Consider the following 13,796-nt stretch of genomic DNA (forward strand, 5'->3'; position numbering starts at 1 on the left):
TTTGGTTTCCAGCGTGAAACACAAATTCAAATTTATTTGCAGACTTGCATTGAATTCCATCATTGTGAAACCAAGGATGATAGATAACCAGGTTTGCTTGATAAAAATGGTGAAAAAAAAATTTTTAGGGGAACTTTGGATTCCACGTCACTTGGAATGTCCACAAACTAAATTTTGTGAAACACATCCCAAGTGACATCAGCACATCTGTCAAATTCGCTCAGAGTCGAATAAGGGTCTGCTACGTAGTACACCTTTAAAAATATGTTCACCATAAAACTGCTGTGTTTTCTGTGCTGTGTTTTCAAGTGCCCTTTGGAGGCCTCTCTTGGTATCAATTTTACCGCATTAAGAGAGATTTGTACAGACCGAGGCAAATAATGAATTGTGAATGCATTAAAATATTCCAGTCCAGCTCTCTTAATTTCATTTAAGCTGTGGTAGTTACATGATGTTTTTGTTTTTGTTAGCTTTTTCTTGATATAAAACGCCGTTTTTCGTGCTGTACACTTCAATTGAATTACTTGATTGAATTACGTCCATTGCTGACTGCTTGAAAATTTTGTATATCTGTAATTAGTGCCTACGTCTTTTGATACATGTTTGGTCATCTCTGTCAAGTTTCAGAAATACTAAGCCTTTCCACCGCAACAGAGTGGACTCAAACAGCTCGTTCACATTTGAGGTTTGCTGACAACAGATGGTTAACAGAGCTTTTCACATTTTTATGTTAAGAAGGTCACCTGGAAGTCTCATGGCTTTCATTTTTGCTACTTTCAAATGCTGGGGCTATTTACATTATTTCTTACAGAATATGTATTGTAGTATACGAATATATATGTATGTATATATCTACCAGACATACGTATTATATTTATGCTAACAACAAGAGAAAAAGTGATTCTGTGATCAAAATTCTGACTTGTTATGCACGGTTAGGCACAAAAATAGCTATTTAAATTTATTTTTAAATTTGAAATGCTGCTATTATGACTGTTAAATCAACATTTTCACTTCGGCCAGCGAGTGAACTCAGAAGTGAGAGAGAGTTTATATGTTTGCTTACAAATACAAATGAATTTGGTCACATAAAAGAGTGAGATTTAATTATAGTTGAGCGTAAGCTGCAGTTAAGGCTCGTTGGAAATTATATGTAAGTGTATGTAGCTAAACTTTCGGAGGAATTAGGTTGTAAGAGCCGAACCAGGTGGCGAATTGAACCTTCGAATGCTCGGTAACTACTCTTAAGGCTCATTGGAAATTATATGTAAATGTATGTAACTAAACTTTCGGTGGATTAGGTTGTAAGAATCGAACCAGGTGGCGAGTTGGACCTACGAATGCTCGGTAGCTACTCTTAAGATACTATTTTATTCCAATCACACCAAAAGTTACACAGCTATTACTTCCATTTTCTCGCGTTTGTAAGGTATTTGAGAAGCTTTGGCTCTTGGCTTCATTCGCGCTTTGATTTTTTGTACATCACTATTATAAGTCTTGCATTTGTCAACAGTTTCATCCAGTTATCATTTGGTTTGAACACAACTCAATTTCGTTCCATTTTAGTTGAGTTTTGTTAGATAAAAAGTCCGTACGTTAAATTTTTCACTTTGGAAAGTATTTGACGATGATTATTTAATTTTTTTTTACCAATCGTACGAATATTTTTCTTCAAATTTTCCCACTAATTCACTAACTTATTGAGGTCTATGTCGAATGGCGCTTGGCTTAGCTCTAGTATCGAAATTTTCAAAACTACATAATTCGCTAATGCTCTTTTTTAGGCACTGCTTTTGATCGAAAACACCTCAAAGTTTTTAGCAGATTATTCAGCATTTTAAAGATTTTCATAAGAGAAAACTAAAATGTGGCGCCGATTTGGAGAAATTCGCAGTTGCTGAGCATTGCTTTTATTACGGCACAAGCAATTGATGACCAAAATTTTTAGACTACCAAATATTATAGAAATTCTAGCTAATCAGCACATAATATACTAAGAATAAGAACATAATACTGAGTGTTTTGTAGAAATAATGATGGATAACTTTTTTATTTGTGTACTAGTCGCCTTCCTCTACTAGTATGAACTTAGTTTTAAATAACTATTATATTATCTTCGTCGCTCCAATTATATTCCAAAGAGTTCGCATAACTGGAAATTATACACACCCTGTGTGTTTACATCACGTATGCTCCACGAGTAGATCAGAAACGCAGTAAGTATATAGGTGCTGTACGTTTAATAACTACTGCACAACGAATGCTCAATATTTTTTTTATGTGGAAGAAAACGCTCAACTCCGTCAGCGAGAAAATTGTGAAAATACACACGATCTCTAAGCCACTTCGAACTTGCCGTTAATTCAAAATACTCCGAACTTTTCCAAAGTTAATTTTTTTTTATTTGCAGGGGTTTCACTGAATGTGTGATTTAGAACTTTTTATTGTTGAATCCTTATGAAAATAACCCTTATTCTTGATTAACTTACTCTTAATCAATGGCAAGAATATAGTACGTGGACTATCTGGTGGTGCTACACATAAAGCTGGTAAATTCTTTGCGGCAGATGATACGTGAACTACCAGGTGATAGTCTGAGAAGAAACACCAAAAAAACAAATTAAAAGAAGAGTAAGAGTATTATTCCAACTATTCATTAATTGAACATTATTTTAGTATAGCATGAAACATAGTTCCAAATGTTTCGCCGGGAGAGCTACCGTGTCAGACATTTATTTGCATTCTGTGAAAATAATTCATTCTTCATTCCATTTCTTCTACCATTACCATTTCAGATGGACTAAAAAAATTGAGATGGATGAAAATGGGCTCCACAAAGCAGCATTTTATATACCTGATGAAAAAATGAAATTGTGGGTTGATCAAAAAAATTTGGCTGTAAATTGGGCAACACCTATATTCTCAATGACAAGGGTATTAAAAAGTATACTACAGATATGTGACATGTTAGGTGAGCAAAGAAAATGGTACACTCAGTTCCTGAAAAGCACTCAGTACTTTTTAACTGCAGCCGATGTGCTCCCTCTCAAAATTTGCTTGCTTCACGTTCTCTTTTCAGTTGTGTGATGGTAAGTAAGTGTCACTCTACACTTCAAGCCAATTAATATACTCCAGGCTTCCAAGTATCAAATTTCCTGCTAAAATAACCGGGTTTGCCGAAATCAAGACGCAACAAAGTTTTAGCTGGTGAGCGTAACATAAGCGGGCTTCTGTTAAAAAATATATGTTGAAAATGTTATGTTAAAATTGTTATGTTAAAAATGTGTAGCGGAAAAAGCTGATGTTTTTATCGCAAAATACCTTTTTTTCCTATCCTTCTTAAGAATTCATTAATAATGGTCATAAGAATGATAAACTCTTATTGTGCAAGAATATGTTTCTTCTGATTTGGTCAGCGCAGTCAGTGGGCATTTCATTTCGCATAACTTATGCCAAAGTACATTTACTCGTATGATGCGTTCTTAGTAAGATCTTCTCCTTACTTACAATAATTGCTCCTAACATATTTATAATTTAAAGAAAAAATTACATACTTAGCAGAGGCATTGAATTTAATTAGTATACAAATTAAGTAATTTTTGAATTCTCTAAAATTTTTTCAAATGCTATCCATCATTATTAACATATTAGAGCAATTCACAATGTTGGCATGACATTAACATTTGGCGCATACAGATTTTGCTGTTATCCTGCCATGTTAATTGGCCATTGCTATTATGCCAGGCTGTTTGCTTTTAATTATGAATCACCCTATTTTATGAAATTAAAACAAACTACGAAATTTAGAAGCAGTTAAGCGGTTATACAAACATTAATAACTAAACATAAAAGATTGAGAGTTTTTGTACTACCTTCTAAGCACTAAATTTTAAATAAAATTAGTTTATATGAAAAAAGTACTTCGTAAACAAAACTTTTTTAGACTGATTTGCAGTCGCTGAATACGAAAATATTTCCCATATATTTTTCCAAAAAAGCGTTTTAGGGACATAGGCTAAAAAAATGTTTTTAAAGTCATTTTGCAGTTACTGCCAAAAAAAAAATCCAGTAAAGCAAAACTAGTCTTTTATGGTTATCGTTCGAAAGTTTTACTCCACCTCGTTGCTGATTTTGTATCTTTTATCGATTCCCCGCCTACAGAGAATGACTATTGACTTTATTTATTTAATTTATCGTAACTTTTACATATTCTTTCCGATTTAAACGGGCTTAGGCATCATATTTTCATATTAACAAAAAAATAAAATTAAAAAAATTAATTTAAAAAAATAAGAAAAAAATAAATAAATAAAATAATGTAAAAAATTAAGATTTTAATCTTAAATTAAAAAAAAAATTGTAATCCTAAACTAAAAACTGTTTATCCAATTAATTTCCTTACTAAAAAGAAGAAATAAAATGGAAAAACTTTCAGTAAAGCTTGAAAAAGTGCTTATTTTTCGGATTAAAACGTCTGAAGCGGAGAATTACTATTCCGATGCACACAAAAGGTCTCTTCGATTGGCCACGCGTTAGCAAGTGCTCGTGTTCTCCTTTTTCTCAATGGAGTCGTTGCCTGCAAATCAAAAACTAAACAATGGCAAACACCGGAGTTGCTGTGTGAGAACATCAAAAGAGATTTCGCACAGTTAAAGCATAGCCTCTCTGCATGAACGCAGTCTGATTGTTTAACAGTCTCTTGAAAGAGAGTTGGCAGCATTGCAAAAAACAATGAGTTATTCCAGTTTTATGAACCATAAATACCATACTCGTTAGCGGTGAATTTTACTCGATAACTTTGTTGTTGCTTTCATCAGCAAATCGTACGTGAAGTGAGCAGTGCGCATACTCGTAGATAGCAAGCAGAGAAGTAGCGGATCGAAAGCGCCTAAAGAATTAATGAACGCGAAGCGGCGGAACGAGGTTTCGAACAATATCCCTTCGATGTTTATCAGCTTTTCTGGAGTTTTTTGTTTTTTGGTAGTAACTGCAAAAAAGCAAAGAAAACAGATTTTTTGCCTATATTTTGAAAAATTTTCTTTGGACCCAATTTTCGTATTTAGTGAACCTTTTTAATGAGATGCCACTTTTGAACAAAATATTTGTATAATAGTGTAATCTGAAAAAAAAATCTTATATTAAAACACATTTTTTTGGTTTTCTACAACTACAAAGACATTCAGTGACAAACAGATAGTCGTTAATGCCTATTTATGAGTATGGAAACTTAAATTTCGCCCTTATTTACTAGTTTTCAAGTCATTCAGAGGTTTTAAAATTAATTTTTTTATTATAATAGGTTTATGAAAAAATGTTTTTTCATAGTTTTAATTTCTAAATTTGACTTAAACGTTTATCAAATGTATAGTTGAGTGTGTTAATGCGTAGAATAATATCGATATTCATGATAATTTTTTACGATAGTTAAACTTTAAATTGCTTATAAATTTAGAATCATTTTATTTTGCTCGAAGAGTGTCTTCTTTGATAAATATCGAAGTTATAATGTGTTTTGCTTAAATTTTAAAAGCATAAGGAAATACTTGGTTACTTTCTTTTCTGGTATTTGTTTAATGAAGTATCACTTTTAATACTTTTTAAATACCTAAAAAATTACTGAGGTCCTTACATCAAAAAAAAAAAAAATAAAAATTATATGTTGTAACTACATTTAAATTCGTTTTTAATATTACTTAAAATATAAAAAATACAATTAAGTAATGCAAAAATGTATTTATTAATAATAATATTTTTTTCTTCTTTTTTTTTTTGAAAAGTGTATTATTCATTACTGCATATACTTGTAGGTGTAAAATAATTTTTTTTATGCATAAAATATTTAAATTAGTGACTTATTTTAAACAAATGGAACTTTTCTTTTTTACGAATTTAGCATCTGACTTTTAGAGCTTTAAATTAAGTTTTTGTAAATTTATTGAATACACACTTATTACTTTATTTCTTCATTTACTCTCACTTAACCTAGGTTTTCTTTGTTCGGTTTTCAGTGTAAGTAGGGCTAAAAATTTGAGTTTTGTTTAACTAAGTATGTTTGTGTGTTTGCTTTGCATGCATATACCTATTCGCATATGGAATCGGGCTCGTTTAAATAAATCAAAAAAGTTCACTTAAAATGTTTTCTTTTTGTTTTTTTTTTTGGTTCACATTTTAGCATACGCGCACGCAGATAATTTTAACTTATCTTAACTAAATTTATGATTGTTTTATGCATTTTTTGCTTGATTTTTTCGTTAGTTATTCAAACTTGCATTTACATACGTATCTCTCCAACTATTTGCATTTGCGAACTCATCTCTGTAATCTCTAAGTTCGTTAGACTGCTAATCGAACATATTTCTATCAGCATTTACTATCTACTACAAGGCGCAAACTTATTCGTGCACATGTTTTTAATGTTTTTTTTTTTGGTCTACTTTATAATCATACTGAAAGTCCATATCTTGAAATCACGCACATAGTTTTGATTGCATGCAAAATAAAGTACGCTTTGCATGCGCCACTTTTACTACTCTCTTCGTTTTTTATGAGAGAGTGACTTCTGGGAGGCTTAACCCCATACATCACACTTTAGGAAGTCATCAACATATTTGCACAGCTGCTGTATTTCCTGGCTTGTGGCCACTTCGCTGACTCTTTGCAAGTGATTCATTTCGTTTCATTTTCATTCAATTGTTTACGGCCACCCTAAAAGAAGTAGAAGATGGAAAAATATCAGTTCTATAGTATTGTTTTGTCTCATCCTGCAGCTAAATAACTCAATCGTTGAGTAATGCGAAAAAAGGCGAAGTAAAATGTGTCTCTATTTCGTGTAAAAACATCATGAGGAACATCTCAAATTGGCGATGGAACTCGGTCGTATATCCGGCAAAAGGGTGTAAGCACCAATTACATCTATAAATACTGAAAATCGAAAATTCAATATCATTACGGCCGAAAAGAAATTTCGAAGCAGGGTGGACAAATTTGTGCTCTTTACGGAGCCCATATATTGCAAGATTTAAAAAAAGACCTCGATTAGTTCATAAAAAGGATATTGACATCGGAAAACCAAATTTGGTCTCCAAATTACTCTACCACGTTCGAAATACATGTATGTTATTCAAATCCAAGGGCTGAACGTGCACTTGTTTTAATATTTTTGAACCTATGCACCATGGGTTGCAGGAATAACTGGACAATTACGATTTATTTTCTTCAATTTGCGTAATTTAACTTTTGAGGGGTTCCATGTCAAACATGAATATAAAAAATTAAGAAATAAACTGAAAAAATTCAAAAAAGTAATTTTAAAACATAGAAAATTTTGGAAGAGAATATTTTATTTTATTTAATAATAATTTCTTAGGATATATTTAATTATTTATTCCGGGTGGGAGTAAGAGGTGTAAAAGAGGCGTCGCTGTGATACTACAGGTGAACGATATGAAGTGTTACCAACTTCACACTGCTTGTATCTGTAAAACAGCTCATGACATCAACGTCAAAATTGTTCTTATGACAGTTCAATATATTGTTTATAAGCCATCAAAAGCATTTGCGTCTCAGTTTTGTTGAATTCTTTTTTTTTTGTGATAGAATTCAAACGTAATAGTGTGATTGAGTTATATTTGGATGGAAAATCACAACCAGCCATTGTTCGTGAGCTCAGTCACCTCAAAGTGAATAAAATGTTTGTGTATCGCACTATAAAACGTTACAATGATACTGGTAGCATTGCCAAACGCTATGGAGGTGGACCAAAAAAAAAACCGCAAATGGTTCAGAAAGTGAAGGCTCGGCTTGAACGAAATCCACGGCGAAGTGGAAGAAAAATGGCTAAAGAAATGAAAAATGAGCTCAAGGTCGAGGCTTACAAGTTCCAAAAAGCACACGATCTTTCACCCCAGCAAAAAAAAAGTTCGGTGCGAAGAGCAAAGTAGTTGTTGTGAAAATGTTTTAGAACCTGCTTTAGAGCCGTGGACACGCAAACATTTCGGTCGTAGACCATGGACGTTCCAATAGAACTCGGCACTGTCTCATAAAACTCGTGTGAACCAAGAATGGCTAAGAAATCATGTTCCACACTTCATTTCGTCCTTACAATGGTCCATCTGGTCCATTTTGGAGAGCAAGGTGAGGACTAAAAAATATCCCAGTATGGATGCGCTGAAAAAAGCGATTATACGAGAATGGGGCAAAATATCTCAAGATCACATTCGTGCAGCATGCTACTCATTTTTTGACCGTTTGAAGGCTATAGTCCAGGCAAAAGGTGGTCATATCGAGCTAAAGTGAATATGTGTTAAAATTGTAATCATTTTTGAACAATTTTGTCTTTGAAATCAATAAAAACTAATTTTACACAAAAAGTTATGGAGTTTTGAATAAGTAACACTTCATGTCGTTCACCCTTCAATATATTTATGTTCGCTCTAGTAATATACTGGTGATTCGAAGGTGTATATGTGAGGTCTCGATCGCAGTAGTTGTTCCTTTCTTATATGACCTCAAATATGTATGTCTAAGTTCGTCCTGAAAAAACAGCATTTACAGGAAGTCATGCTTCATTATTACCTTCTAAAGAAAAGTGCAGCCGAAACGTGTCTTGTGGTGATCAATATTTACGGAAATCACCATCTCCATCAAATAAAACTTGTAAAGGGTGGTTTCGACGCCTCCAAAGTGGTATTTTCGACGTGAGTGATAAAGATCGCGAAGTGGCAACGACAAAATTCGAAGATACTCAACTGCAACAATTATTGAATGAAGACGCATATCGAATCTTTGATGATATGTCTAAAGAGTTGGTTGTTGACAGATCAACCGTCGATAAACATTTGTATCCTATGAAAATGTTCCAGAAAGCACGTAAGTGGGTGCCACATCAATTGAAGGAGGGGGATATTGCGAAACGTTTGGTGACGTCAGCATCGCATCGTTACTGGCCTTGAAAAATGGATCTATTACGATAACCAAAAGCGTTGAAAATGTTGGAGCCTTTTCTCCTGGATTTGTCACATAAAACATAGTTTGACACGGAATGTGATTGGCATCTGCTTTAATAATTACTGCAACTTTTGGAACGTTTCGTAAAATCTGTGCCTATCTATAAGTGTATTTTATTATATTTTATTTTATTGTAATTTTTATATTATTTTTATATAATTATTATATTTTATATTATTGTAAGTTTTCCACAAAAAAATATGTATTTTCCATTTTCATAAGTTCTATTTTAATCCCCGTATGAATTTTGGATATTCCCTGTGCTATACCGCCTCAAGCCCAATTAATGGTTTTCGCTGGGTCTTCCGGCTTTTTAATGTGACGCTCAGAAATAATTTGACTGACGTTAGATTTTAATTTATCCAGTTTAACAAGCCATTCCGTATATGGACCAGTTTTCATTTCTATGCTTTGTCTTCAGAATTTGCGAGGAAATAATAAGTAGCTTTTTCAAGAGGGCATCAGGAATTTATCAAGTAGCGCAAGAGGGTAAGGCAAGGGGCAAGGAGCAAGGGTAAAAATTACACCTTATATCACCTTTGATTGTTGCTGTTGCTTCATGACTCCAGCCTACAAACACGAGTACACCAATTTTCAGAAAAATTTGAAATGCCCAAAATATCTCGATTCTCGCTTATAATGGAACTCGCGGATTTCGTTGCCACCGTTGGAGCGGTTTTCATCGCTCCTGTTATGCACATAGCAGCGAGTCGCTGAATCCTTTCCATTGGCATTAAGTATGTCAGTATTCTTGCCGCAATCCACCGTACTGAGGCCCCATACAGCAATATCGGTCTAACTACTGCCGTGTAGCACCTTTGCATCAGAGAGGGTGATAGACCCCAAGTAACACCCAGTATTCTTTTACATGTGTACAGCGCATTACTGACCTTTTTCACACTTTCCTTAACATTGCGCTTCCACAGCAATTTGCTGTCTAGTATTACTCCGAGGTATCTCGCATGATCTTTGAGAAGTAGATCGTTGTTGCTTAGTTTTGGGAGGTTCCACGACTGGACTTTGTACTTACTGGTAAAAAGTACCATGTCCGTTTTTTCCGCGTTTAACCCTAGCCCTGCGCGAGATGTTCATTGGTGTACCGTTTTAAGTGTCTTATTCATCAGATTACTTATGGTATCCAGGTACTTTCGCGTAACTACTTTAGCTATGTGATCTGCATATGCCACTAGTTTTGGTGCCCCTCCGTCAAATTTCTTGAGCAGTTCATTTGCTACAAGTAACTTATTGCTCGGAAACTGAGAACAGAAAATCATTCAAAATAAATTGCTGATCCCAAAAAAAATTTAGTTTGTGGGTGCCTCACGAATCGACACAAAACAACCAGATTGACTGACTGCCGATGCTTTGCGAAAACTTAGCGAAGCCGACCCATTTTTGGAGCAGATAATAGTTGCGATGAAATCAGATATAATAAAAATAGCGGAAAAAGATCATAGTCAAATAATCAAATATTTTACTATGTGTTTGGAAATTATCCACTATGAATTGCTCCAAACACTCAAGGAATATCTGATATCAATAACTGACAAGTTTACGGTAGGTGCTCCGTCAGAGGGACAACGTAATTGGCTCAATTAAGGTGCATATCTGAATACAGTGTGAGAATTATTACATCTGCATCCCAACAATACTTTTTGTATGATTTAAAGAAATCCAGATGGCCTTCCTTTTGGTGATAAAACTCTTTACTTTGGTATCAAAACTCATTACTTTAGTATATATTCAGGCCTACTTCAGGACTTTCTTCATAATATCTTTTTATGAGCCGTAAGACCTTTAAGTAGCGCTTCGCTTCCTGATCTGCATCGGATAGTACTTCCAGAAATCACACACCTATTGAGCTTTATAGACTTACAGATACTCTGAAGAGCCTTGCCGCACGAAATGGAAGGTTCCACAAGTTTATACTGCCTCTGCGCTCAAATGTTTTTTATGAGAAGGTCCTTCAAGGCTTTCATGAGAATGTGGTTAGGAACTTACTCTCAATACTTTCTTTGACTCACCGAGATCAAAGAAAATAATAATGATAATTGAACCTATTAAATCAGTATTTAACTTGAATTTACGCACATACCTCTTCCTGTCTCCATCCTTATCTTTAATTTTCGCTCATATCTTTAATGGCTTGCAATATACGTTTTACATGACCCACTTTAACCACGCCCAAATCCTTGAGATCTCTTCTGCCGAGAGTAAGTAGTTCCTTGCCGCGTATATCGTTCTTTAGGAAGCTATCCACATATTCGGATAGCTGCATCGTCTCAAGCCATGTGACCACTTCGTTGACACTCCAATTGCTGACTGCTTCACGTGTATTTGTGAGTTGTGGCCTAAGTTGGGTCTGGCCAACTGTGGATCCGGAACGTAAACGCACCCAGAACGGACGCGATTTGCGGCGGCCATCACCCTAAGCAGATGAAATAGACGAGAGAGAAAGTATTACGTTAAGGTTTTTAGACAGTTTTTTTCGTTGCAATGATATGTCAGATTCATTTGAGTATACAAAATAAAAAGTTTGATTATCACTTTGTTTTCGTAATAAGCGTCGTAGTATAACTTAGTTTGCTTTTAAACCTCACTTACCTCTTCATTTGGCGCCAAGGCATTGAAGTAGGCCCGCAATTTTCCATCGATGCATTTCTGCACCGAACACTTCTTCAGCTCCATTTCCATATTTGCAAGCGCTGCACTCAATTTCGTTTCGAGATCCTCGCGCAGTATCAGGCTATGTCCACGATCACGCAACAAATTGCATGCATCATCATATAACTGCCTTGAGGAATCGATAACCTCCACAAGTTTGGTGCGCAGAGTGGGTCCTTCAAGTAGTTTACCTTGTGGATGTATCGACTCGAGCGCATCCGATGCACGGCATGCAACAGCGTAAAGATCATGTTGCAAAGATGGATGCGAAATAATTAAGAATTTTACCCATTTCACAAGCGAGCTGACGGCTTCAATGAAATTCAAGAGCACGTAACACTCACGCTCCGACAGCACTTCATCGGTTGATGTTGCATGCTCTGAAGCTGTTGACGATTGGTCGCGTTGTATTGATATGCTGTGTTGGCGTTGTTTCTCTTGCCAAGATTTCAGTGAGACCTCCAAATGACGATTGCGGCATAACATTTGCACGCGATTCTTATGCAAAATACGTATCATGCCCGGTGGCTGGAGCCAAGCTTCGCCATCCACCTGTATGGGTACCTCTTCATCCCCCAATATATTTATTTGCACGCTCTGACATTGCGCAATGCGATGGTGTTGCAGGTTAATGAGACGCGATGCAGCCATTTGCACTGAGCCAAAGACGGCGACCACTTCGAGTATGCGATCATCGAAGCAGGGCGGTAGAAATATGTCGTCTTTCTTGCTGGATCCCCAGAAATTTGTGCCACCCATGAAGCTGTGTGGAATGTGGATTAAAGAGTATGTAGATATTTTTATATGAACGTTGAAAGCGTATTGTATCAGCTATTTTGCGTGTGCAATGTTTTCAACTGCAGGTAAAAATCACTCCAAGTCAAGTGGCGCAAAATATTTCACTTCAGAAAGCTCCATTCAAAAGTGTACAACGCTTAATAAATCTCAAAATTATAAAATATTTCTTAAAACTCTTTCAGTTTACTCCCTATTACACTCGAGCCTACAAATAAACCCACTTTTAGGAAAATTGGATATCATGCCCAAAATATTTTGGTCACTTGACATGGAATCGCTCATATAAAAATTTTTTTTTTAAATTTTAGCACGTTTTTTTAAGACCTTATTTTTGTATCAATTTATTTCCTTGAATGTTTTTTTGTGCCGAATAAAAGGAAATACCTAAGTCGTGCACTTATAGTGAACTTTTACGAGGAGTATTCCTGTAGAATCCCGATAATTCTCTCATAAAATGATTCTTAGAAATACGTTTCGGATAAGTCTGAAAAAATAAATTTGGTATGTAGCCACTTTCACCGCCCTATAGAATTATTTCTTGGAAATATAGACCTGCACTCGTACTTTTCCAGTACAAATTGTCCAGTAAGAAGCCAGCAAAGAAATTTCAGAGACTTTTTTAAAATGCGCTCTAAAAGAAAGGCAAACACAAAACTAGTCAGAACTAGCAGGTTTTCATGGATTCAGAAAGGTTAAGGTTAGGTTAGACTGGGTTGATCCTCTAGATCGCACATAGAACAGAAATTAAGCCATAGTTATACCAAGTGTTAGAGTGGGAGTTCTTTTTATATTTTTTTTTTAATACACAGTTTGAGTAATTTAAGTGGACTGGTTATTTTCTGATCTGCCACACTTTCTAATCTTGAAAATGATGCAGAACCTAAGCGTTTGTTCGTATTTGGTTAAGTACAGGGCAGTGCCAGAAATGCTGTGCCAGAGTTACTCTCGCGTTGACTTCGTTGCATATTGTGCATGAAGCATTCTTCCAGTTGCTTTTAGATAGGTTAAACAAATGGAACATTTCGAATTATAGCTGCACACTTCAATAATTTAGTTTGTTCCTATTTCAACTTTTTCACTACAGTTCAGATTTACAACTCCCCCTAAAAATGATGGCGCACCTGTTATTTGCCCGCACTAGATACCGCCGTAGCCGAATGAGTTGGTGCGTGACTACCATTGGAATTCACAGAGAGAACGTTGGTTCGAATCTCGGTGAAACACCAAAATTAAGAAAAACATTTTTCTAATAGCGGTCGCTCCTCGGCAGGCAATGGCAAACCTCCAAGTGTATTTCTGCTATGAAAAAGCTCCTCATAAAAATATCT

General features: G+C 35.2%; 1 protein-coding gene and 1 long non-coding RNA gene across 2 annotated transcripts in view; one reads left to right on the top strand and one right to left on the bottom strand.

The window, feature by feature from the left end:
• Positions 1–2,466: 2,466 nt before the first annotated feature.
• On the top strand, positions 2,467–4,052 carry LOC129253310 (uncharacterized). The gene is made up of 3 exons (XR_008583708.1): positions 2,467–2,586; positions 2,796–2,971; positions 3,080–4,052. It is a non-coding gene; the product is annotated as an uncharacterized LOC129253310 (long non-coding RNA).
• A 2,137-nt stretch (positions 4,053–6,189) lies between these two features.
• The window catches only part of LOC129235784 (diacylglycerol kinase eta), a 31,947-nt gene continuing 24,340 nt past the window's right edge, over positions 6,190–13,796 (bottom strand). Inside the window, exons 10-12 of the mRNA XM_054869823.1 lie at positions 11,611–12,433; positions 11,102–11,434; positions 6,190–6,705 (exon numbers count right to left, since the gene is read on the bottom strand). Coding sequence (XP_054725798.1) covers positions 11,126–11,434; positions 11,611–12,433 — 1,132 coding nt within the window. The 3' untranslated portion in view covers positions 6,190–6,705; positions 11,102–11,125. The remainder of the gene's footprint in view (positions 6,706–11,101; positions 11,435–11,610; positions 12,434–13,796) is intronic.

The sequence above is a fragment of the Anastrepha obliqua genome, chromosome 1 (assembly GCF_027943255.1).
Source record: "Anastrepha obliqua isolate idAnaObli1 chromosome 1, idAnaObli1_1.0, whole genome shotgun sequence".
NCBI classification, from domain to species: domain Eukaryota; kingdom Metazoa; phylum Arthropoda; class Insecta; order Diptera; family Tephritidae; genus Anastrepha; species Anastrepha obliqua.